Source organism: Epinephelus lanceolatus, chromosome 21 (assembly GCF_041903045.1).
Source record: "Epinephelus lanceolatus isolate andai-2023 chromosome 21, ASM4190304v1, whole genome shotgun sequence".
Lineage (NCBI taxonomy): Eukaryota > Metazoa > Chordata > Actinopteri > Perciformes > Serranidae > Epinephelus > Epinephelus lanceolatus.
Genome location: NC_135754.1, coordinates 25,192,424 through 25,219,679, shown reverse-complemented (window position 1 = coordinate 25,219,679; position 27,256 = coordinate 25,192,424). Strand labels below are relative to the sequence as shown.

Here is a 27,256-nt window from a genome sequence, read left to right as displayed (position 1 = left end):
GCCGCTGTGTGTCGTAAAGCAGGGAAACCAACATGTGAACGTCAACTGACATGTACGTTAGGAGAAACTAGCTAGCTAAAGTGTTTAAAAAGCTACAAAAGCTAATTTATACGTCGTGTAGCTAGCAATTTAGAGGGTTATTAGTATTGTTCGGTTAGCTTAAGTTCAGCTAACGTTAGCTAGTTGACACTGGATGTTTAACGTCCAGCTCTTTTCAATATAAATGAGCAACTAGCCAGCTAAAGTGTTGAAAAAGCTACAAAAGCTAATTTACACCATTTATTTCGTGTAGGCAACTTGTTATCGAGCAATTTAGAGGTTTATTAGTCTTGCTAGGTTAGCTTAAAGTTAGCTAACGTTAACTAGTTTACACTATGGATGTTTTACGTCCAGCTCTTATCAATATACATGGAAGAATATACCGGAGGAATGTCATTAAGGAAGAACATTATGAGGAAGAGGAAGATATGTCTTACATGGGACCACCAGGTATGTGAAGTCCCAGGCAGTGCTGTCAAGCTGTGGCCACAATTTCCTATAAAAGAAACTAATAATTTATCTGTATATTTGTTGTTTCTTGACATGTACAGAGAGTGAAGACTTGGCAGAAGATGAATCCTGTGATGCCAACTTCATTGAGCAAACTGATAAGGGATACCGCTGTGCCATTGATGTGCCAAGTGTCCTTTACAAGTGAGATGTTTCCAAAATAAACATGCTGTGATTGTTTTGTATCTCCCCCAAGTTGAAAAGCACAATATGTTTTGTTTGTAAAGAGCATAATGTGTTTGTACTGCAGATACATCATTGGGAAAAAAGGAGAGACACGCAGACGCCTGGAGTTTGATACAAAGACATCTATCAGCATCCCCAAACAAGGAGTGGAAGGACAGATAGGTGTGGCATATAATAAGAGCATCATTTAAGTCAGAGAGCACACTGTGAAACAAAAGACTTTCTCTTGACTTTCTTCCTTTGTCTGACAGTTATCACAGGTTCCCACAAATCTGCGGTCTCATCTGCAGTCACACGAGTCGAGGTCCTCATTGAGAGTTTCCGGAAGAAGCAGCCTTTCACGCACTTCCTGTCATTCCCTCTGAACGATCCCAAAATTCAAGAAGGATTCCTGAGTTTTAAAGACGAGGTGTTGAAGCAGTGCTCACAGGTAGTGTCAAAGGAATATGAAAGTGTAATGATGGGTGACAGTGGTGGCCATGTATTGGTTCAGATCAACACATTACATCCTAAATTAATTCACAGTTTGTTCTGAATTGTGTAGGATAATGGAATAGATGGAAGCATCTTTCAGAACGCCGCAAAGCTTCACCTGACCATCGGCACCCTGGCTCTGTTGAATGACACAGAAGTGAGAAAAGCATGTGAACACCTTCAGGAGTGTCAAAATGTAATCAGGTAGGGGCCAAATAAGGTTATTATATCACGCTAAGATTTAAACTGTGTAACTAAAAACAGCACAGTGGTGCAGTGGTTAGCATTGTGCCTCACAGCAAGAGGGTTCCCAGTTCAAATACAGGATGGGAGGTTTGCATGTTCTCCCTGTGTCAGCATGGATTTTCTCCTGGTACTCCAGCTTCCTCCCACAGTCCAAAGACGTGCAGGTTAATTGGTGACCCTAAATTGTCCGTAGGTGTGAATGTGAGAGTGAATGGTTGTCTGTCTCTATGTGTCAGCCCTGTGATAGTCTGGTGACCTGTCCAGGGTGTACCCTGCCTCTCACCCAATGTCAGCTGGGATAGGCTCCAGCCCCCCGCAACCCCCAACACGATAAGTGGCTATAGAAAATGAATGAATGAACTGTTCTGGTTTTATTGAAGATAAAAACAAGACTTGATAGAATAAACCCAAAAGGATTGCTGTTGAGAATAAATCTGGTGGTATTCTATATTTTATTAATTGTTGAAAACTTACAATGACTTGATCCTACTAACAAGTCTGTGTTGCATGAGCGTGATGTAACTTATTCCGTTGTGCCAAACACACCTCAGTGAGCTACACTGTTGCACCTGGGGACATGTTGGCACTGTAGTTTATTTTTTTAGTCAGTCCTGTGTACACTGTCCTTCATCCACCTATTTCCATCCGCCTATCCGGGACTGGGTCACAGGGGCAGCAGGCCAAGCAAAGCACCCCAGACGTCCCTCTCTCCAGCAACACTTTCCAGCTCCTCCTGGGGGACCCCAAGGCATTCCCAGGTCAGATGAGATATGTAATCCCTCCAGTGTGTTCTGGGTCTGCCCCGGGGCCTTCTACCAGTGGGCTCTGCCCTGAACACCTCTAATGGGAGGCACCCAGGAGGCATCCTAATCAGATGCCCAAACCACCTCAGTTGACCCCTTTTGATGCAAAGGAGCAGCGGCTCTACTCCAAGCTCCCTCCAGATGTCTGTGCTCCTCACCCTATCTCTAAGGCTGAGCCCAGCTACCCCACGGAGGAAACTCATTCCCACTGATTGTATCCGCGATCTCATTCTTTCGTTCACTACCCAAAGCTCATCACCATAGGTGAGGGTTGGAATAAACTGTCCTGCTGCTGTAAATACTTAAAGGGCACCAAATCTACGGCAGAAAGTAGTTACAGTAGTAACAAATACAGTGTTTACTTTGAATGGATTCTGGACTGAGTGCCATAGATGAGTAAATTAGGTACCAACACATTTTTTCCTTGGTTTATTTAAGGGATTTGTTGACAAAAAGCAAACTATAGAATATTACAGGCCAGTAGTGTTTCTGTAATCCTTCTGATAAACTAACAAACAGCACCAAAAACGTCATCAAACCTCCCTGGCAGAGGTAATAAGTAATCAATTTATGTCATTGTACCTTCCAAAGGTTGGATTGAATTGGATCTGAGTAGACTGAATTATAACGATTGGATAACAGGATTACAAGTTAACTCAGTTTCACATACACAAGAAAAAGTTCTTGGAGTACAACAACGTTTTTACAAACAGAACGTTGTATTGCTCGACATTCAGGGTCCAAAAAATATGACAGTAAAATCTAAAAGCAGCAGGATTCTACTCAGCATGTAAAGGTGTGGACTTTGATTTTAGTTATTTCCAAGTCTGGTTCAGTATTGAAAAAAATAAAAGAGTGCAGAAAACTATTTGTGTTTTCAGACTGTTGCCTCTATTCTGTTTTCTAAAATGTAAAATTCAAATCTCTAAAAATAATAAAATGCTTATACAAGCTGAACGTTTTTCATGGCGTTTGGAGCAGGCAGCAGTAAAAATGTTCACCACTGTTTGAGAGTACAGGCCAGAGTGAGCTTGATGTCGTCAAAAGAAGGCAGGAAGTCTGGCGTCTGACTGAACGCACACTCCTACACCTGCAAAACAGCTCTGCCTCAAGTGCTTAATAACTGAAACAAATCCAGACAGGAGGAAAAAGCAGGAATATGTTTAAATTGCACAGATACATAGCACCACAAATGACCAGATTTTAAGCTTGTCTGAACATTTATGATTTATGCTGCAATCAGAAAAGTAAATGGACTGTGTTTACTGCAATTCCCTTTTGGTTCTTATTTATAAAAGAGACCAAAAACTATGGGAGGAAACTATGATATAATATTTATTCAATATGTTAAGAGAATATAATACAGGCATGGGTAACACTGGTTACTTTACTTCCTCTTGGAGCAGGGGTTTGGTCTTTCATGGGCACAATTTTTTGGCAACATAATTGAAGACATTGTCAAAATGGAACGTACGTGTCAATGGTTGGATTTTAAAACTGTTTATTTGCATAATAAACATCCAGCAATTTGTACTCAGATGCCAATTATGATCTAAAAAAATTATGGAGGACTGAAAATTTGAGTCTGGAGAAGTAGGGAACTTTGAAATGGAAAATCTGGAGGAAACTTGTAAACCTGATGTTCCAGGTGAGTCACTGCAATCTGCTTTTTACTGTCTGCCCTTAGGGACATCACAGAAGGGAATCCACTGCAGGTGGAGGTGACGGGTATAGAGTACATGAACGATGACCCAGCCATGGTGGACGTCTTGTATGCCAAAGTCAATGTGAAAGACAAGTCAGACAAGTAAGTGGATCAGACACAAATTCACACTTAAATGAATTTACAAAGTTACTATGTTTTTTTCTCTTGCTGCTCTTAAGGCTGCAGGTGATTGCCGACCGGCTGGTAGAGCACTTTGTCTCAGCGGGGCTGATGGTCAGAGAGTGGGACAGGGTGAAGCTGCACGGCACTGTGATGAACACTCTGTTCAGAAAGGACTCCACAGGTAAAAACATTACATGCAAAAGGCGTATGTGCCAGTAGCTTGAGTAGAAACAAAGTTATTGACGCAGTACCTCCTGTCCTCTGACCACATTCGTACCTCCTGTCCTGTGACCACATTTGCACCTCCTGCCCTGAACCTATGTGACAGTGTCCCCTTATTATCTTTTGGCATGCACCTGAGCTGCAGTGACGACAAAGCTGAATCTTCAGCAGTTACAACAACAAATTCCTGAAGACAGGCATCTGGCAGCTAGTTCTCTGTTTGGCCACCGCTCTGTTTACGTGCACCAAGCGGCGTGTTTTCCAAGTACTCTGACAATGGCCTCATTCATTCTGGCCGTGGATAAAGTCCAGCCCCAGTTCTCAAATTTGTACTGAGCTGACCAACAACACAGCACAAGGGAGGGGCCGTGTCACTGCCGACCACGTTTGCCAGACTGCTGAAGATTAAACTGCAGTGTTTTTCCTCCTCCTTAGTCCCTGTTTCACAACTAAAGTGACCTTGACTGTCACCTTACAATTGCCCACTGTTGCAGCAAGTCAACATGTTTATTTGTTCAGGAGTTAACATGCATGTCTTTGTCCTGTGCTACATTGTTAAGCCTGTCTTTTACACTCCGGTGTTTTTCCAGTTGAAGACACGGGCGTCCCCGGAAGACAAGCCTTGAGTGAAAGAGAGGCTTTTGACGCCAGAAACATTTTAAAGGTTAGAGGAAATTTACTCCTGCCTGCCCTTTCTCATACTGCTGGATTATAGACACTCTGACCTGTTCTCTCTACTTGATATCACATAATTACACATGAGGATTTTGAAAGATTTTTTTTCTGTAGGCCAAATGAAAACGTAAAGGTAAGCTTGATTAAAAAAACTGGGCAGTCAAACTTTATTTGTATGGCACCTTTCATACAGGTTAATGTAGTTCAAAGTGCTTCACAGATGTCAGATAGGCTGGTAATAAGACAGAAAAAGTGTAAAAACATAAAGGCAATTTAACAATTTGAGAGAAAATAAAAGAATAAAATCATGAAAATCTAATAAAAATAAATAATTTAAAAGCTATAATAACAGTGATAATAGTAAAACAAAGTGAAATAAAACATTAGATTAGAGAACTAGATAAAAAGACAAAACAAGAATAAAAATTATGACAATAAAATACTGGTTAAAGCTATAAAATTTAAAAAAAAAATGAAATATATAAAAGCCAGACCAAAAATGGCATAAAATAGATTAAAAAGGCTAAACAAAGCAAAGACAAATAAAATCGGTAAGAGGGAAAAATATAACAAAGAAATAATAAAAAAAAAATAGATAAAATAAAAATAATAATCAATATTCATAGAGAACTTTTCTCACAAGAGATGTAGCTCAAAGTGCTTCACATTAAATATGCAACACATTAAAACTAAAGCAAAAAGGCCAGAAAAATTAGACAATAAAAAGACAGTAGAATAATAAAAATCAGAATAAATAATAAAATAAAATAAAACAAAACGAAATAAAATAAAATAAATAAGATAAAATAAAAATGAAATGTATTAAAAGACAAACTAAATAAAAAGGTTTTCAGCTGTGTTTTAAAAAATGTTAAATGTTCAAAATAACAGAAGAAAATTTACAACATAAGTACAATAAAGTAGGTGAAAAAAAATGAATTATTTTTGCTTAAATCTAGAAAAAATAGGGAGCCTACTATAAGATATATAAGTTTGACTTAATGTTTAACTAAAATATATGTGGAAAATAACTAGCTTCTGTTTACTGTATTCATGCACCTGCAGCAGTATTGCACCACACCTGATGCAACACCGTCTGCACCTTCAGCACACTGTGTATAGGTTTTCAACTGTGGTTACATCTGAGTCTCATTGGGACTCGAGAGCTTGCCGATTAATAGGTCTTAAAAATAGATGGATTTAGTTGTTTGGGGGGGAACACTCTGACAGCACTCGAGCATGCACAGAGGATAATCTGGTTAATTTCGGGGCCGACTCACTGCCACCAATTGTAATGGTGTTATGATTTCAGGCGGGCACTAAATGATTGTGTTCCCAGACCAGCTGCGATGTGTAATTAGACGGTAACCCACCTGATCCACTCAGAAGCCACTTATGGTCGCCCCACTTTCAAATCACAAACACGTTGAGTATTTATACATATCCCCAGTGGGTAATCTGTGTGTGTGTGATGTTCTGTTTTGGGTGTAACTAATAAATAGGCCTTTTTCACAGCAGGCATTTTGATTCGTCACAGTAGGCAAAGCAGCAGTGTAGCTAACAACATTAATGATGTCTCTGTTCTATTAGAGCGTCCCAGTAAGGCGTGATAGCATGACAGCATGCACAACACCAGTACTCTGAAACTGGTGCAGCTAAATTAAATTCAGCCATCTTTAATTCTTTTCTTTACACATGAGCTTTTCCCACTGTGACAAGTCAAATTGTCTTCTGTAATTGTGTAAGTCACATTTCAGGTAAGAATTTTAAGACAACTGCTGTTTGCTATAGGTGCCTGAACAGAGTTATCACAAGTCAGTCAGATCCTGGTCATTCAGGACTTATTATAACAGTAATCTAAATAAATTTTGGTTATAAGGCACTTTTAAAAACATAGTTACAGAGTTCTTTACATGGTTGACTGCAGTGACGCAAAATAAAAATCAGGAAATTTAAAAAGTAATCCAAAAATAAAACACCCAACAGTGATGAGATAAAAACAATAATCAGAATCAGAGGTACTTTATTGAACCCCGAGGGGAAATAGTGATCTGTTACAGTCGCTCCGATGTGAAGAATAGAGAATTAAAAGAAGTAAGAATAAGAGTATGAAATAGAAATATGTAAATATAAAATAATAAATTCAATAAAATCAAAATAAGAATGTCCGTAAGTGTGTAAATACAAATATGTGCATTGTGCTACATTAACACCGTATAAACTAATAATACAATTATTTCCAGTAACATAAAAAGTGTGATATGCAGATCCCTTTGTTATGTTTTAAATTTTACTTTTAATTTCAGCAGTGCTGGTTTAAACATATAATATGTGATATTTCCACTTTTAATGGTGCATTTCATTTTGTCGCCTCTCAGTGGCGCCATAAAACCTTACCGGAGAAACACCAGCTGATATGTATCAGAGTGAGAGAGGAATCATACAAGGCCACAGAATTTTACTCAAACAGTTATACAGTATTTTTCTCAAATGTTGTGCTACGATGCTACTCCAGATGTGCCATGGAATTTTTTGATAACCACACGTTATTATTGCAATATTCAACTGGGCCTATACAAAAAGTTAATTTTTAAGTGACTGTATCAGCATGTTGTGTGCCCCTGTTCCTAATAAAGAGGCAAAGTCTAGCTAAAAAAGTATAATTGAATTGAATTTAAAAAACCTTCATTCACGCGTGGGCATTGTAAGTGTGTGACACATTAAAAGCCTTGATTTGGCACAAAAAGTTTGGAATCCACTGCAGTAGAGATTATTTATTTATATGATATTTCAATATCGATCCAGCTTACTGTGATGTGCTACTATGACACGCTGCTTATGCCAGCCACCAAGCTAACACACACGGTAACATAATAACATTACAACACTCATAAAGTTATTTCTAGTATTATTTTTGCCACGGATAACAACGCTGGGCTACCACAAGATTGAAGTCAGCACACAACTTTACGGCTACAGTAGCTGTAAGGGTATTCAACTTATCTGAACTTAATGATAAGTTAGCAAGTTAACATTGCATTAGCTGAAGTTAAATGCAGCTATTTAATTGGACTGAAGTGACATGACGTGAATAAAAGTAATGTATACAAAACTTCAGTGCATGTCCTCGTCTGTGAGCATAACGTCTGCCTCACGTCAGATTTTAATCGGTAGTAGTAGTAGAGTGCCACGAGAATGAGTCCTAAACCACAGAAATGAGTTAGCATTTTAGCACTCTTGGTTCCTTCGTCTCAGAGTCAGTGGGTTTTTGAATGAATGAATCCCAAAGGTTTTTTAACAAGGCAACCAGGGTGACACTAAATTTTGTGTTGGCCTACAGAAAAACGCCTTCCCTGTGACTTCTCAACAGTAAACACAGCTCCCACAATCCCATGCTACTTCATCATGTCATTTAAGTCTTCTATTATAGTTTTGATTAAGAGACCCCTAGCTGCAGAAATTACATATGGTGCATTTAAGATTTCTACAACCAACAATGCTGAAAAACAGGGTGTTAAAAATCTGCTATCTGGTGGTGTTATCTGCTGAAGAGTATATTGATTAAACCTGTTATCTGAGGGAACAAGAACACTCCTGTACAGCTCAAAGAGTTTTGATTGATTTTTTTTGTTAAAGCAGCACTTGTCAGAGTGAGAGTGTAAAATCTTCCAGGTTCGGTGTCTTTGTGTGTGTGACAACTGAAATGTGACACCGAGTTGACACTGCAGATAACAAAAAAAAAAGCTCTGAGATTCAGCCACCTTTCTTCTGCAGTGCAGAGAGAAAGTCTTTGTTTGAATAACAAAATCCTTCATTTTCTCCTCTCTGAAAATGACACAAGGGTGCCGAACAAATGCTCGGTCGCCCGTCACCATGGTAACACCATGTTTGTGAGTGACAGGTTATTATTTTTCTCCACAAAGTTTAACAAGTTCACTTTTAAAGCAAAGTGCTGCCTATTCTAAATCATTTAGTGGTTAGTTTGTTGTGTTTTTTTTAAATCAGGAAATATTGTTATAATGGAAAAATAATGTGTAATCAATAAATCAGTCAAACTTTATTAGTATAACACATTTTAGGTTAGTGCAGTTCAAAGCACCTCAGGCCAATAATAAAGACAGAAAAAGTGTAGACTGTAAACATAACAAAAAAAATAATTCAAGACCAATACACGTTAAAAGACGATAAAAACTATGAAAATATGAAACAAAACATATAAAAAGCTATAATAACAGTAATGATAGCAAAACACAGCAAAATGAAAACTATAAAAGGCAAAACGAGGATAAAAAAGACAGCAATGAAACACAATAGAATAGATTTTAAAGTTATACAACAATAATAATAATAAAAGTTTGACAAAAAGTAGATGAAATAAATTAAACAGACAAAACATAGCAAAGCAAATTAAATCTATGAGTGAAAATAGTAATGATTATAATAATAATAATAATAATAATAATAATAAAACTGAAATAATTAATAATAATAATATAATAATAAAAGTTAGACAAAACTAGATAAAATAGATTAAACAGACAAAACACAGCAAAGCAAATTAAATTTGAGGGAAAATAATAATAATAATAATAATAATAATAATAATAATAATAATAATAATGATAATAAAAAACTGAAATAATAAAATAATAATAATAATTATAATAATAAAAGTTAGACAAATAGATTAAACAGACAAAACACAGCAAAGCAAATTAAATCTACGATGGATAAGAAAAACCTAAAATGATTAATATTATTAATAATAATAATAATAATAATAATAACAGTAATATAATAGTAATAATAATGATAAAACTAAAATAATTAATAAAATAATTATTATAATACTAAAAGTTAGACAAAAACTAGATAAAATAGATTGAAAAAACAAAACACAGCAAAGCAAATTAAATCTTTGAGGGATAATAATAATAATTACAATAATGATGATGGTGATGATAAAAAGAAAAGAATAAGTAAATAAAATAAAAGATTATAGTAATAAAATAAGGCAAAACTTTCAACATAAAGACAATAATGTTAATGAATATAAAGTAAATAAATAAATAAATTAATGTCTATAAACTATTCATGATAAAAAGCCCGACTGATAAGTAGGTTTTAAGTTTAAAAATGTCAGCTCTTCCAGCGGCTCTCAGATCCTCAGGCAGATTACGACTTTGTAATGATGATGAAGTTTTGTATCATTGAAGCTTTTATTTCATTATTTTAACGCTTTTGCTGTTTTCCTTACAGAAATTTGGCACATATCATTTTGGAGAGTTTGAGCTGAACACTGTCCTGCTGTCCCAGAGATACTCGACAGATTGTACAGGCTACTACACCTCCGCAGGAAGTGCCAGCTTCTCATGAGCTTCAGCAGGGCTGAGCAGACTCTCAGGTGGGGTATTAATAATTAATGAAGTTTCTAGGTTAGCAGAACACCAAAGCGCTGTCGACCACTAGGTGGCAGCATAAGGTTTGGGTTGTATTCTTTTCATTTTTCTGCCTGTATCTGAACCAAAGTCTTTTTGTAAAATCCTCTGGCAACAGTTTATGTGGAAAAATCAAATGATCAGAGTGCAGAATGATTGAAAATTCCCTCAAAAGATGAAACATGCAAAGTCACACTGAAATGCTCCAGGTAGTCAAATTTGTGTTTTTGTACTTCAGTCTCCATACAGTTGGTGTTCCTCAGGGAACCTGAGTCAAACAGCATCAGAATAAATGACACATAATACATTTTAATAGAACAATCAAAAGAAAACTTGAATAAAAAACTTGAAATTTGTGATTTTGAAAGTAGAATGTGTTTACTTCTTTTGGGAGATTGTATTTTGGATGGCAGTCACAGTGTAATTATGTTACGTTAGAGGAGGAGATGATTGACTGACTGTGTGAAATTGGATTGTTAAAGATGTGAAGACAGATGAGAGGGTTTAGATCAGTCCTGGATCAGGTTGTATCAAATATATAATAAGTGACGCTTTGTGGACAAATGACATTTAAGTACAATCTGAGATACTTGTACATGAGTTAATTCATTTGATATAAGTTTGTTGTTGTATACCTCTACTACATTTAGGAGACTGTTTTTCCATCTCTGCTGCTATTACATCTTCTTTATTACTACGTCTCCTTCTTCTTGTTTACTACTACTACATCTTATTCTCCTTCACTAATGCCACTTCTCTTTCATTTTCCTCTTCACTACTTCTTTTTCTATGCTACTATGTCTTCTTCTTTACTACTTCTTCTTCTTCAATGCTGCTTCTTTGTTACTAAGACTACTTCGTCTTTGTCTTCTTCATCACCAGCACTGCTTCTTCTTCACTGCCACTGCTTCTTCTTCTTCAATACTACTACCTCTCAGTCTACATCTTCTTCTTCTTCTTCTTCTTCTTCACTACTACTACCTCTTCATTTCTAAGACTGCCCCTTCTTCTTCGTCTTCTTCTTCTTCACTACTACTACTACTTCTTTGTCTTTATCTTCTTCTTCACTACTACTACTGCTTCTTTGTCTTTATCTTCTTCTTCACTACTACTTCTCCTTCCTCGTCTTCATTGCTACTACTCCTTCTTGTTCTTCTTCACTACTGCTACCTCTTTGTCTTCTTCTTCTTCACCACTACTGGTACTTTGTCTTTATCTTCTTCTTCACTACTACTTCTTTGCGAAGACTACATCTTCTTCTTGCTCCTCTTCTTCTTCATCGTCACTACTACTTCGTTGTCTTCATTGCTACTACTCCTTCTTCTTCTTCTTCTTCTTAACTGAGACTACATCTTGTTGTTCTTCTTCACTACTGCAACTTCTTTGTCTTCTTTTTTCTTCTTCTTCACTACTACTACTTCTTCGTCATCTTCTTCATTGCTACTTCTTCATTGCTAAGACTATGTCTTATTGCGCTTCTTCTTCACTACTACTTTTTTACTACTACTACTACTATTACTACTGCTACGATGTCTTCGTCTTTGTGGTCATCACTAATATATCATCCTCTTCATCTCTACTACTTCTTTTTTTTATTTATCTTTTTTGAGAACTTTCTTCCATCTCTGGATGATCATTTACTTTTTTTATCACCTGGTAAATATCACCATCCAAATGCAGCGTTACCCTTAAAGTTGTCTAAATGCCCTGACTTGTTCACTCTCGGGAGATTATTGGCTAGTACATCTCATATACATTCAGTCCAGTCTCACAGGAAGTCAGTATTAATGGCAGATTATGAATAATTTAAGGAGTCCTGCTGCACCGTCTCACCTGGTGACCATGACAGCTGAAATAGCTGATCAAAGTTTTATAACCGTTTTTCAGCTGATAGTTCGAGAAACTCAGACTTTCTCTTGCAGACTGTGAGACTTTAACGTTTATAAGGAAATAATTTCAAACTAAATCATAAAAACTTTCATAACTGTCCAAAATTCTGGTTTCACCCTGACCATTAATAAGTATCATCCACTTCCTTTCATCTTACTGCCTCATGAATGTGTTAATGCGTCACTGACATGATTTATTACACCAGTCTTGGTTTTTTTTCCCCTCCATCTTTTTTATCTGTGCCCTCCCCGCATGAAGCCGCAACCTCGTTCCCACTCCCGTCTGTCGGGTGTGTCAGTGAATACAGACATCGGACAGAGCCTGTGCCACTTGCTCCTGCCATCAGAGCTTTTTTCAGCCCTCCCCTCAGCTGGCGATGCGCTCTGCTTGGCATGCAGGAGGGCAGTTGCACAGCGGCCAAAAGTTACACTGATGGAAACTGAGGGCGCTTTTTGTTTGTCAGCTCTGCCATCCCTTGCTGTCCACCCTCCCATTTCAGCAGTGGTGTGACTTCTTTTTTTTTCCCTGTTCTCCTGGAGCCATGTCAACAGACGCCATTAGACAGGGACATGCAAATTTCGTCATCGGAAAACAGCCAGCCAGCCAGGCCTTCCATAAAATTTATCTTTTCAGACCCAGGAAAGGTCTAATTATCCACTCCCTGTCTCCTGAGAGCATGCTTGTTAGTGGGTCAGGAGTACACATCCAGCCACAGAACGCCACTCTCAGGTAACAGTGAGGGCTCTGGGATTTGCCGATACTATTGTTCAAAAGCACACGCAGAGCGAGAGTGAGAAGATCATTTGCAAGTTAATGAAATTCATTGAGAACGTGCATCCTTGTTTGTTTTGGCAGTGACATGATTAAGGATGCGCTGGGCAGATGTCTTCACTAATGATGGTACTGAAAACACGTGGAGGAACATACATCATCTGCAGACACACTCAGACACCGAAGACATTTAATTTGTCACCAGATTTCTGTATAAGGCGTTCAGATTACATGTTTATTTAAGTGACCATATGTGTGTTTTGATGCATAGATTAAGAACATGTTGGACTGTAGGGCTGCAACTAATGATTATTTTCATTGTCGATAAATCTGTGTATTATTTTCTCAGTGTATTTGTTTTTTTGACTATAAAATGTCAGAAAATGGTGAAAAAAGGCGATCAGTGTTTCCCAAAGCCCAAAATGACATCCTCAAATGTCTTGTTTTGTCAGTCTCAATCTCATTACTCAATCAGTTATCATATTAGTTGGTGATAAATTTAATATTTGACAACTAATCAGTTAATCATTTTTAGCAAAAGACAAGCATGGTAAAAGTCAGGCTTTTCAACTATTTCAATGGTATTTAATCTTCTGATGTGAAAGGGATACTTTGCTGATTTTCAACCAGGTCTGTGTCACCTCAGTCTGGTGAGTGTGTGCAGATGAACAGTGTTAAGGCGTCCCACATGCCGCCAGCTCTCAGAGTCCACCACCTATCCACTAGCCAAATCTGCTGGATGATGTAAAATTATGGTGCATTTTTGCTTACAGTACAGATGGGGACTTTCTGGCATTGCTTGCACGAGGGAATGCCAAACACGGTTCATCTGTTTTTTGAAATTGGTTTGTTTGCAGCTTGTTTTTGCAGTCTTATTTATTTTTGGTTGCACAGCAGTCTCTACAGGTTGTGCTTGACCGTATATTCACGATTATTTCATTAATGGAAATTCACCGCAATCAACTTATTGAGTTTTTTTCATTGCGATCCCTGATAAAATCATGTATCGTTCCATCCCTGTTTATAGATTATTTAATAATGCTAAGTTCAAGGGTGTCAGCTGGGATAGGCTCCAGCCCCCCCGCGACCCTCAAGAGGATGAAGCGGTTAGAAGATGAATGAATGAATGAATGAGTTCAAGGGTGTCTCTTTAATCTAGTGGGATTTATCAGCAGAAATGGAGTGTAATATAAGTTTCCCTCTGTGTTTTTGTTACTTTAGGATGACCCGTTCATATCTACATAGGGAGCAGGTCCTTGTCCATGGAGTCAGCCATGTTGCACCACCATGTTTCTACAGTAGCTCAGCACGGACAAACTAAACGCTGGCTCTAGATAGGTCCGTGTGCGTTTTCACGTCCGGACTGTAGTTGGCAACAAGCAGTGTTGGAAAAACAGATTTTTTTTAAACATAAAACTGTTATATTCAGTGTTCATTCCAGTTTAAATCACTGGGTTGGTTTGTTTTTGAGATTGACAGACCTCTGTGGATAATTCGGCTCCTGGTAAAAACCTCATGAAGGTCTGGATGTTAAGTTATCTAAGAAAACAGGTAAGCACACATTGGCAGGTGTAAGGCTAGCTGCCAATCTGCGACATGCCAGACAGTAATATGAACATGTAACTGAAACTGCTTTATTCAGTGTTTTTACCAGTTTTTAATCACCTGGTTTGTTTGTTTTGGAGAGGAAGAGACCTCTGTGGATAATTAAGCTCATAATAAAAACTTCCTGAATAATGAACACTGAAGGAATTTTTACCAGGAGATGTTTCAGATCGTTGCAATATGCAATCCTCACCACTAGATGCCACTATATCCCCCTAAATCTCACACTTTGTTCCTTTAAATACTGCTTGTCAGTGCTACGTGCGAATGGGTCTTTAAATCACTTGTTTTGTTCAACTAACAAAATAAAAAGTTATTTAATTTACAAAGATATAAAACAGAAAAAAATGGAAGATTTTTACATCTGAGGAGCCAGCAAATCAGCAAGTCACATTTTATCAGAAATCAAAGTCAGAAATTAACAAAAATACTACATACAGCATTTTGTTTTTTCTAGAGATCTTTTTACGGTGTGGGAAATGATTTGGATTGAACTGGGTGAGCACGCCGCCCGGCATACATATTTTTCTGTCCCTGCCACATCCCTCACCCTAATTAGTCAGCTTCGAGCTTCCTGCTGTGGGAACTTCCAACCTGACCCTTGAGATTTCGAGACTAGCATACATCCCTTTCAATAAGCCGGATAAATGAGACCTCAGTGTCTGTTTGTGTTACGGCAGACCCATTTCCTCTGTGGATCTGCATCCTTATTTCTGAAGATCGGAGGAGACACAGGAGCTGGGTTTTAATTAAAATGTTAAACAGTTTAGTTGTCTGTGCAGGCATGTGTGCATATGTGCTTGTTTACATACATTGGTGAGCCTTACGATTAAATAAAACAACAGTTTATTTACTTTTTCCCCCTTGTGAAAATTGTAGAAAGAAAAAGCTGTGATTTTAAAAAGAAGTGAAAGCAAAGAAATCACTCCAATAAGCTCGTAAAGCTCACAATGAACCTCGCAATAATGAGAATTAATTCATGTTTGGTAAGTCTTGTTTTATCTCAAGCAAGTATTGTTTAGGCCTCCATCCAATTTGCATATTTAATTTCATGCCAGTTTTCACAGTAGCCATTTTTTATGCAGACTCTGTTTGAAATAGGTCTTACTTGATCAGTGTCAAACTTCTTTATAGCACATTTTGATATTCAGAACCGCACTGTGCAATTTCTCAAAGCGTGATTAGAAATTAAGCGTTCATTCAGAGGAGCCAGCGTTAACATCTGCTGGGGGAAACAAAAAAGACGATGTTTGACAGACGTGACCTTTTAATACAGTAGATATGTTTGATTTGTGTGCTCGGAGTAATAACACACATGAAATCGATTAAGCACCTAATTACTTTTTAAGGTCACGGTTAAGTTTTACCCATATGTGCCTTAAAGCTGGAATGCTGATCAGGTTCGTAGAATATTTTAATCCAAATCCAATTAACTGAGAGGGTGAACTTGACAGTAAGGAAGCACTAAGATGACATTTAAGTTGGTTGCTTTGCACTCCTGGTGTCATGTTTTCCACTTAACAAGCTTGAATCATAAGCTTGCTTTAAGAAGGTCTTTTGATCGATCAAACACATCTATCCACGAGAAGCTACAAAGGTGAAAATGATCCTGCCAGACTAAGCCAGCGAATCTTTCAAATTGGATATTGTTAGCGGTGAAATATGACAGCGCGCCTTGCCTTTGATTGTTCTCTCATGTTGGAAGTGACTCTCCAGCTGAGTGTCAGCGCCGTTTGAATGTCACACTAATCACTCTGTCACTTAATGGGCACGAGCGGCCTTGACGGACAGCCAAGGCGAGAGTATTTGAAATGTCTAATCTGTGTCTCCAGCGAGGAGGCAGGTGATCCCTGCAGCAGCTCTTTATCATTCAGAACGCCGAGTCTGGAGGCTGCCTGCAGCTGTCCACGTCTGTTTACTGCTGGAGGCATTCACACAGGGAGGAGAGGCACAAAGCCCGGTGTGTTTGAACAGCAGGTAGTCACTCAAAACGGCTGTTTACTTTATGTACACTTTGCACAAGGAGTTTAAAACAGGGCTGCAACAAATTTTCATTATCGATCCAACTCTATTACTTTTTGGAGATAATTGTTTATTGTGTGAAATGTTGGAAAGCACTGAAAAAAAGCTCAGAACAACGTAGCAGAATCGAGGATGATGTCTTGAATTAGCTTGTTAGCTTGTAGCTTGTTTTGTTCGACAAACAGTTCAAAACCCAAATGTATTAAATTTATAATGACATAAAAGAGAAAGGCATCAAATCTTCCATTTGAGAAGCTGGAACTAGTAAGTGTTTGCCATTTATTAAAAGTATTTGGTTACTTCAATGTGACATAAAAGCAGTTTATTTAGCATCAGTAACTTGAAGTATTTTGGTGCTGGAAATATTGTCTTCTCATGAAACTTTGCTTTCTGTGCAGCAGAAAGACGCAAATACCTTTGAAACTGCCGCATTAAAAACAGAGCAAAAGTGCTGTGGCATTCGCTTTTGCTCAAGAAGTAGAAAACCTACAACTATCGGAATGCACTGCACCACAACGGACCATTGAATTCTCCTGCTGGTTGGTGCGATGAGAGTGATGCGAGGTTACAGTTATAGAGTGTGCTAAAATATGTTTATGAAAACATTTCAGGTGAGAAATAGGCAACTCTGTGAAGGAATCTTGGTTCATATTTGATCAGCACTGCTTTGTTCCATCTCAGTTTTTTTTAGCCTCCATTTTTAGAATTCAGGAAACAGTATGGCACCCACTTCCTGTTCACAAATTCTCATATTACAGCTAAACAGTGCACTAAAGTATGTTTCTTAAGACATTTTAGGTGAGAAATAAGGAACTCAGTAATAGAATTTTGGTTTATATTTGAACAGCACTGCTTGGTTGAACAGTTTGATCGGAGTTTGGTTTGAGTTTGAGCGCGACGCAGAGGCAGGTCTCTCTCTAAATCTGCCTCTTTTCCATTTGTGTCAGTGGTGGCAGGCGTACGAAAATGCAGAAGCACAGTATGTCATCTGAGCAACACTCCTGGAGCCAGCGCGTCATCCAGCTGTGGTTAACCTCCAGCTTACCAGTACATCTCCCTGCTTGAATTTTCATTGGCTCTAGGGCTGTTGCTCGAACTACAGATTGTGCTTTCAAAGTTTTGTACGCTCGCCACCACAGACACAAAGAGTATAGAAGCGGATCAAGAGAGAGACCTCCCCCCTTCTCTCTGTCTCCCACTCACACTGAGGTCAAACTGTAAAACTACTCAGTGCTGATCAAATATAAGCCAAAAGTCCTGTAGTGCATTGCCTATTTCTCGCTTAAAATGTTTTCAGAAAGATGTTTTAGTGCACTGTTTGGCTGTAATACAAGAATTTGTGAACGAGAAGTGGGTGCCATATTTTTTCCTGTATTGTAAAAATGGAGGCTGAAAAACTGAGATCCAACAGCAAAACTAAGCAGTGCTAATCAAACATGAACCAAGATTCTGCTTCTGTGTTGCCTATTTCTCACTTCAATTTTCAGAAACTTATTTTACCAGCATATTTACAAATATACTTACTGCCTCAAGCGAGTCTCTCAGGTCTTGTTCACGAGTGAGGGTAGAATGGTGTGTGAGATCGATCGACGGTTTGGTGCGGCGTCTGCAGTGATGCAGGCACTGCACCAGACTGTCGTGGTGAAGAGGGAGCTGAGCTGGAAGGAGAAGCTTTCAATTTACTAGTCCATCTACGTCCCAACTCTCACCTATGGTCATGAGCTCTGGGTAGTGACAGAAAGAATGAGATTTTGGATACAAGCAGCCACAAAATCAAAGAAAGGTTCCCGCACACTGTATCGCTCTCAGTCAAATATTTATTGGCGTAACGTTTCGGTCGATGTCACCTTCATCAGACAGGTGTGCTGAGATTTTGCATTCACCCTTGGATACAAGCCGAAATGAGTTTCCTCCGTGGGGTGGCTGGGCTCAGCTTTAGAAACTCAGACTTCTGGAGGGAGCCCGGAGTAGAGCCGCTGCTCCTTCGCGTCAGAAGGGGTCAGTTGAGATGGTTCAGGCATCTGATCAGGATGCCTCCAGGGTGCCTTCAGCTAGAGGTACTCTGGGCACATCCCACTGGTAGGAGGCCCCGGGGCAGATCCAGAACATGCTGGAGGGATTACATATCTCATCTGACCTGGGAACGCATTGGCGTCCCCTAGGAGGAGCTGGAAAGCGTTGCTGGGGAGAGGGTTTAACTGTAACTCAAGGTTGTTTGTTCCCAGCTGGTCGACATATTGTTTCCTGTGTCAAAACGTCCATGCTTGCATTTCAACACCTACCAGTGAGGGTGTTTATTGGTCTGGTGCAGCGCAGTGCATTCTGGTTGTTGGAGGTTTTCTACCTTTTGGACTAAAGCAAATGCCACAGCACTTTTCCTCTGTTTTCCCTGGTCATGTAGCTCTAATTTCAAAACTATTTGCATTTTTCTATTGCACAGAGAGCCCAGTTTTAAGATAGGACCATCTTTCCAGCAGCAAAATACTTCTTTAAGGACTGTGGAGGTGTCTGTATTTAAATTTCAAATGAACTTCGTCGGGACTTTAAAGCAACATTTATTGATTTTCTGTCTGTTTGGGGGGCAGCAGAACAAGCTGGACACACAACATTAACATATTATCACCTTTCATTGTGAATATGGCAAATGTTTTAGCAACGTTGCCTATTTCCACTCAGCAGACAAGGAGCAGCATTAGCATTCATTTGGAGTCGCGTCTCTGGCCACCTGACAAATACAAGTCCAATATTCTCTCTTTTTAGTTCTGTTTTTGATCTCCACCAACTCATGGGGGAAATATCTGTCTCTTCAGCTGCTAAATGCTCCACTATGTTCGCCAGCTAGTCTCTACCAACATGATCGATTCAGTTTTAATATGCAGACGCCGAGCTTCACCGCTGTAAACTCTCTCTGTATCGGACGCTATAATCTGCTACACAAATCCTCCATCTGACTTCAAGTGTTTTATCCATCCACTCCAAAGTGTTGTGGTGTTAAATCCCTTCACACAGCACTTCATGCTGTTCATTAGTAGTAGGAAGTAGAGTAGTGAAACTGATGAGGATTTGTCATTTATAATAGTGGGTATAAGCTGGATATGCAGCCTAAAAATAAATCATCTGTAGAGACTGAGCATGTCAAGAGTTCAGGATATTAGCCGGCTTCTGTCTGTTGAGTACGTTTAATTGAAAAAAAAAGGTGCTGCACTCTGTGCCACCCCTGCCGCAGCTGCCTGCAGTGCAAAAACAGCAGCTACAGTACTTTTGCTGGCAAATGCAAACTGCTGCCAGACTGCTCTCAACTAACTTTGCACTTTTAATAGCTGTGTGACCCAGTTTGAATCCAATTGAATTAGATCTATACGCATTTAGAGCAGCTCCACTTACAGCTGTAAGTCACTCGAGATTACTTATTAAATGCCTCCCGATGTGGTTTATTCTCTCCTCCACTTTCAAAATAACTTCCTTTGACGTTTCCCCTATCCAGGAACTCACTCTCAGACTTCTTTTTTTTTCCTCATGCACACTTTACAGTGGCAGCTCCTATCACAGGGAGTAACTGCTCCACAAACAAGCAGTGGTGGCTGCTGTAGTGGAAATGTAGCTGCACCATTTGTTTGTTTTATTGTCATCAATATTTAATGCCTTAATGTACAATGTTCGCAATAGCTGCCAGGTATGCGCATGCATTCACACGCACACAACCTCACAAACACTTGACCTCCATGGCAGATTTAAGCTTCACTGATAGAAAGCTGCTGTTGCTACAGAGTGGGCACAGCTTTGTGGACAAACAGAACGAGATACAGACCCGTTGGTCACAGCTTAAAATGCTCCACTCGTTTTAGGCGTCACATGGAATTGTAAACTTCCAGGTGCATCAGGAGTTATGAAGGCGGTGTGGTAAAAGTGTAGGGGCAGGGTAAACCATCACCAATGGGAAAGGAACTCTGCTTTGTCCAGGGATGCCTCCCACAAGTGTCTACGACAATGGCGGTGATCAGCTGTTGCTGCCCCCCAACCCCCCATCCATTAGAAATAAATTCTAATTCTGTGGGAAACACTGCATGCTCATAGTAATAAGCTCAGAGTCTAATGCTGGGTTCACACTACACGACATTTTTGTCTGTTCTGAGGAGTCACTATGTCAGATTAGGCGAATGTGGAGTCATAAAGTTGTCCCGTGACTTGGCCTGACGGACATGATAGACTACACATTGGTCCACGACCAATCATAATGGGCCGTCTTTCGCCATTATTTTCCTTTTTTACTCTGTGTGGTAACGTCCCTAGAGGAAATATCAAAAGGTCGGGGTGTTGTTGGCGTACAATTGTCTACAGTAGCAGTTTGCTCTGTGTTTCTATCGGTCAAAGTGACGGCTGTGACGAGGGAAGTCGTGAACGACAAAAAGAAAATCAAACATGTTGGACTTTCTGTCAAGACGCCGTGAGGCATCCCAGACATGGCGTCGGTTGTCGTCTAGTATGACACCCTGCAGGAGATAAAACGACGGATTATCGCTTACGACACTCGTCGTTCATGATCTGAGACAACACCGTGCGACGCTGCGTAGGGCTATAATAATCGGGCTGATATGATGTAGTATGTACCAGGCATTAGACAGCATCACAACTATTATTGCGATTTTCACTTGCCCTACAATTTCATTACAAAAAAAATGCCTATAAATATCACAACATGCATCACAACTTGAAAAGCTGCTATGAAATCAAGCATTTTACACAACAATCCCAATAACATTTCGCGAAAACCTAAAGGGACTGATTGTAATTAATTGCTCATTAATTTCATTCATTTTCTCATTCATTTTTTTCCATCTTGAGGTGCGCTCTCCCTTTATTTTCTTCCTTGCTTGAGGACGTCCTGCCCAACATCATAGTTCATTTTTATTTCGCTCCACCCTTAAAACCCCAGCAAAACCAGTAGGCCTTTGTTGGTGGGGCAAAACTTAACATGACTTAAGTAAATGAGCTGGATTTTTCATCTATTTTTCTATTTTGTTTGTGTGTCTTTCTTCAAAGTGTGATTATGTTACGTGACTCAGTTAAGGCGCTTTCCACGTACATGTTATGGGCCACCCCACTGCCCAGCTCGCTTATAACCAATTGGTATGAACACAAACACACAGACACACACACATACATACACACACACTTGACCTCCATGCTGAATGTCGCCTCCTAAGGCTACATCCACACCAATATGTTTTTGTTTTAAAATGCATAACTATTGCTACATTTACGCTCACACTACTCCAGCACTTTGAAACTCCTAAAACAGAGACCTTTGAAAACACTGCTGCCCGCTTTTTTGTTGTAAACTCCTGGGTTGCATTTCAGACTGGACGCTCAGAAATGGAGACATTTGAAAATAATAACTCACGCGCCCACGTTTGCCTTCTGATTGGGTCTTATCAGTTAGGCTGCTACCGGTCAAGCCAAAACGTAGCTAGGTCACCACACCTTCTTGTGTTGGTACTACTTTCTCGTTGCCATGACTTTGTCTAGTGATGGATAATGCCACTTGTATTGCTCTGATAGGTCACCATATTTGCTCTGCACTTCCCATCTGCTGTCTGTCGCAGAGACCACCTTATACTGATGTAATTGTCAGTAACAGTTCCACCTCCTCATCGGTGCGAGCAAAGAAATCTCTGGTCTTACTTACTGCCATCCCCTTAGTTTTTTTTCTGTTGCTAAGCAAACAACTGCAGAGTAGACAATCTGCTTCACGTCTACATCAGCACGCACACGCCCAGTGTACATGAATGATCATGTCATATGCGTTTTAAGGCGTGTTAGTACGGATGTAGATGATTTCTGAAACAGTGCTAAAACGCTAGTGTGTATCTCAAAATCTGTTTTAAAATAAAAATGACCTAGTGTGGATGTGATCTAGGGCAAAAACTGTGGCCGCCAAAGGATGGGGAAATTTTGGGGACCGACTACCTGACAGAGCGAGCTGTAGAGCTGCTGGCTGCAGCTAATAAAACATTGGGGTGGAATATACACAAGTTAATTAAATAACAGAACTTAAAGGCAGCGATGTGATTTGATGCAGCAAAGTCATTTAACCCACTAACATTTTAAGTCAAGTTTTACTAATATTGAAAACGATCTTGTTCTGTTATTAGTCAGTAGCACATTATACTATTACTTCATAAACAGAAATTGAATCAAGAATTATAATTGATCATTTTAGCCATTTATCAAGGACACATGTCAAACACTCACTTGCTCAGCTTCTTAAATGTGAGGATTTGCTGCTTTAATTTGTTTTACATCATTTTAAATTGAACATCTATGGGTTTTATGTTGTTGTTCAGGCAAAACAAGCAATTATGAAGATGTCACCCAGGATATTTTTCACTGTTTTCTGACATTTTATAGACTACATAATACATTGAGTCATTATAAAATAACCAACACAGTCAGTGAAGATGAAAACAATCATTAGATGCAGCCTTAGGGTGTTATAAAGTACAAATATTGATAACTGATTATGTGTTGCAGGTCATGGATGAGGATTTCCCATCAGATGATGAACACGAACGGACTCACAACAACGTCTCTTTGCATCTTTGCTGAATCTTGTTGAAATCAGTCGGAAAATGAACATTTGTTTGGGTTGTGTTTTTCTTTCATGGTGACAGGAGGTGCTACATTTTAACATTCTGCTTAAATCTGGCGGGGATGAATAAATAAATGTGTAAAGCATCCACCCTTGGCCTTTTGCAATTAATTGTTGTGTACCAGGGATTCCTGAAGCGATCCTCGCGGAGTTGTTACATCAAGTGAGAATACGTACTGCCACGATAAGCGGCGGAGCTCGTGTTGGGCCTTATGAGCTGTTTGTAAGACATAAAACAGGATGTGTTTGCTTTGCAGATGGCAAATATTTACAGATAAACAACCTTTTAAATTTTGCCGCTTGCTGTCTTGTCTGATGTTATTCAAATGAAGCTTCCCTTCTCCTGTACTCCTTTTGTGTAAACTGATTATGCTTGGTGAACAGGATAGATAAGTTCTATCAACATCTGCCTAGAGAGGAACACGGGGAGCTGATGACATCAGTTAATCCCCTCACAATTAAAGGCACTCTTCCACAGCGTAACTCTGATATGTAGAGATTTCTGACTAGCTGTGTGGAGCTGCCTCCATTTTTTATACATACTAGAAGAGGACTGTTTTGTTGCTGTTTTGTCCAGACAGTTTTATTCATTTTTCAAAAAATATATAATAACACAGTACGTACACAGGAAGACAAGCAACATGAAACAGTAATGACTAGAAGGGCACTCAAATAAAACAGACCTCCGCTAAGGCCAATAGTCCTGTCTTCTTTAATATGCAAATCTGAGAGCACAACCACTTTACATGTAGTCACAGAAATGTCTCCTAAATTGCAGGTGATGAACATTAACTGCCCCTTGCAACTGTCGTAAAACAGGTTAAATAAATATACAAGTAGTAAGAGACAGTGTTTGCAAGATTTTTAGCTTTTATTGAAGTTGTACCTGTCGCTGTTGCATCCTCTGACAGATGCTGATTAAAAACCTGGAAATATGGTATGTATTATGCATTATTGTGTCTGTTCATATTTTAGGATGGATAAGTCTTTACCGCTGTTCTCTGCAGGTAAATTTGAGCACCTTGTCATTTTAACATGAAAAAAAAATCACAAAATACAGAAAACAACATTGCATGAGGGGCTGTCAGAGTGTGTCGGTGAAGATTCTCAGTCATCCAGGTCATGGTAATCTTAAGTGCTGTATCGTAGGCAACTGGACTTGCTTGAGTTTCTTGAAAATGTTTCGTCTCTTATCCATGAGGCTTCTTCAGTTCTCTAGATGTTCTTTCGAATTCCCGTACCGGCAGAGTCGGCAACATACAAACCCGCACCTGAACCGCAAACCCGCGCATCAGGCCAATTAGTACCGCAACCCAGTCTGACCCGTTGAAACATGACCCCCAGCCCGACCCGTAACCCGGATTTAAAGTAATCATTTTGGGTCATATTGGCTGAATATTGAACAGCATATCGCCACAGTTAAGGTGCCAGTGAGTGAACAACGACCTGAATGAAGCAGCTCTCACAATAAAAACCTGACTTCAGCTCCATCTTCAACCCTCTGTGTTCTTCTCCCATACGAGTGTAAAAGCACTCGTTTGTTACGTTTAATGCTTTTAAACTTTTAATCTATGTAAAGGAACTTTACATGTGTAATAATAGACTTACTTTCTGTCCAGAGCGACGTTCAGCAGTTACAAGCCGTCACGTGTTTTTAGAATCCATCAAGGAGAGAAGTAATCCATCAGGGAAACACTTCAGAAACATTATAAAGTGATAGTTGTACGTTTTATCCACTTATTTCTCAAATACCTAAATAATTATTTAATGTTTTAATGTTTTGTTAGACGGGTCCATGTCATTGGTTCGACAGCCCATTGGTTCGACATCCCATTAGTCCGACTGTCCGCGGTGCTGAACGGCTCGCGGCAGGCGTATGGTGCGCCACGACCGGCTTGAGGCAGAGCAGGCTCACGGCTTATGTGTTTGTCACTTTCTTTTTCATTTTAACCCACACCATGATCTTTTCCTGACCCTAACCAAGTGGTTTTTGTGCCTAAACCTAACCAGACCTTAACCACAGGGCATCATGATGATTTCAGAACAATGAGTTTAATATGGTCGGAACAATGGGCAGTTCCCCGTTAGATGGTGGCAGCCATGTTGATTCTGTCGTCCAATCACAAATTGTGTTATTAGATGATGAAACGCGTGTAAACACCTGAACCAATGACCATTGCGAAATAGCGGAGGCGATCCTCAGAGAGTAAATAATGACCAAGATAGTTATCTGTAGTTTACCAAACTAATGACTGATGTGTTTATCTAAAACCCGCGATCCGACCCGCATGTTATTTTTTCCACCCAGATCCGAACCCGGGAAAAAATGTTTTTTTAAAAACCACCCGCAAATCAGCTGTTTTTGCGGGTACCCGACCCAGTGCAGGACTCTGCTTACCAGTCGAAGGGCATTCTTCCCAAATTGATTGGCAACATATCGGTGAAGATCCTCAGTCATCCAGGTCATGGTCATCTTAAGTGCTACAGTATATCGTAGGCAACTGGACTTGCTTGAGTTTCTTGAAAACATTTTGCCTCTTATCTATGAGGCTTCTTCAGTTCTTGAGATATTCTTTCGAAATTCCTGCACCAGTCGAAGGGCATTCTTCCCAAATTGACTGGCAACATATCGGTGAAGATTCTCAGTCATCTAGACCGTGGTAATCTTAAGTGCTATATTGGAGGCAACTGGACTTGCTTGAGTATCTTGAAGAAGCTTGAATTGAAGCTTGAACCTCTTGAACTGAAGAAGCCTCTTGGATGAGAGGTGAAATGTCTTCAAGAAACTCAAGCAAGTCCAGTTGCCTACGATATAGCACTTAAGAAGGCTGTTTAAAGGGAAACTCTGCTGAGCACTTCTTCCTTCCAACTTTCACTAACGTTTTCACCATTGCCTCTCCCCAACACCTCTGCTGAGATTTCAGAACAAGACCTCTCTTTCTGTCCATTGTAATAACAATCTGAGCCTGTTAGTGGCAAAAACAAGCACTTTCCATGGACAAATATTGACGGGGCACACCTGTCCACAGCGGTTGCATTGTAGCTTGTTCTGCACCAATGTTTCCTTGTAATTTTACGGCATCTGTTTTAGGGGTTTTCATCACTGTCATCGCAAGGCGTTCTCATGCCAGGCCATCAAATACCAACAGTTTCTTATGCCCCTTGGCGTGTCAAATGCCAAAGGCACCCTTAAGCGTCTCTCTGGGACTAGAGATGCACCGATCCAGCTTTTTCAGTTGCGATACAGATCCTGATGTTGTGGCTTTGAGTATCAGCCGATACCTGATACTGATCCGATACCATGGTGGATCTAAAAAGCTATATACCCTTACACGTAGAACAGAAAAGACTAGAGGCATCAGGCATTGATGACTACACAGTTCTTTTCTAAGATAAAATGAAACAAGATGAAACAGATTAATGGAATGATGAACTATTTATTTTTAACAAAATAAACAATTGTGCAACAGCAGTTGGAATACTATGAAATACCTCCTCGTTGCAGATTCTCTCCTTCGCTCCATGACGTATGACGTAGCTTGCGTCGCAATAGATTTAAAGCCTGGTACATCTCAGAGATGCACAAATGGCCACATAGTAATTGTGACACGTTAATCTATTTGTCGGAATTCTTAGAAACCAGATATGATCTAAACTGAGCATTTAGATCAGGGTTGTCAAACTCATTTTGGTTCATGGGCCACTTACAGTCAGCTGGACCGGTAAAACCATTGTATAATATCTCCAAACTTTCCCTTTTTTATCGGAAGACATACATTTTAAAAACACTAATCCATTTACAAACTGGATGAGAAACAGCCTGTGACGTCTTCAATATAATCAATGCAGTTTCAACAATATTTCTCAGATGTTCCACATTCAGTCAGTCTGCTACTCA

The 27,256-nt window shown here is 39.4% G+C and overlaps 1 protein-coding gene across 3 annotated transcripts; it reads left to right on the top strand.

Annotated features, from left to right (window-relative positions):
- Nucleotides 1-25: 25 nt before the first annotated feature.
- ascc1 (activating signal cointegrator 1 complex subunit 1) lies at nucleotides 26-23,653 on the top strand. Of its 3 annotated transcripts, none has more exons than XR_004500809.2 (11): nucleotides 26-489; nucleotides 591-693; nucleotides 800-897; nucleotides 987-1,165; nucleotides 1,280-1,413; nucleotides 3,946-4,065; nucleotides 4,143-4,267; nucleotides 4,899-4,972; nucleotides 10,243-10,387; nucleotides 14,304-16,664; nucleotides 23,241-23,653. XR_004500809.2 is itself a non-coding variant. In XM_033611531.2 (10 exons), exons 1-9 carry the CDS (start codon nucleotides 375-377, stop codon nucleotides 10,357-10,359), a joined length of 1,065 nt encoding a protein of 354 aa, XP_033467422.1. In that variant the 5' UTR covers nucleotides 27-374; the 3' UTR covers nucleotides 10,360-10,387; nucleotides 23,241-23,653. The 3 variants fall into 3 exon arrangements, 1 of the variants encoding a protein (XP_033467422.1); XR_013488334.1 differs by lacking the exon at nucleotides 14,304-16,664 and adding an exon at nucleotides 13,167-13,211; XM_033611531.2 differs by lacking the exon at nucleotides 14,304-16,664 and having other exon boundaries at nucleotides 27-489.
- The last annotated feature ends 3,603 nt before the right edge of the window (nucleotides 23,654-27,256 follow it).

Bases quoted from the DNA above. Each gene is read 5' to 3' on its own strand.
- ascc1 (XM_033611531.2), top strand. From the start codon at position 375: ATGGATGTTTTACGTCCAGCTCTTATCAATATACATGGAAGAATATAC. The intron at 898-986 runs GTGTGGCATATA...TTTGTCTGACAG, and splicing joins AGGAGTGGAAGGACAGATAG to TTATCACAGGTTCCCACAAA. The intron at 4,973-10,242 runs GTTAGAGGAAAT...TTTTCCTTACAG, and splicing joins ACGCCAGAAACATTTTAAAG to AAATTTGGCACATATCATTT.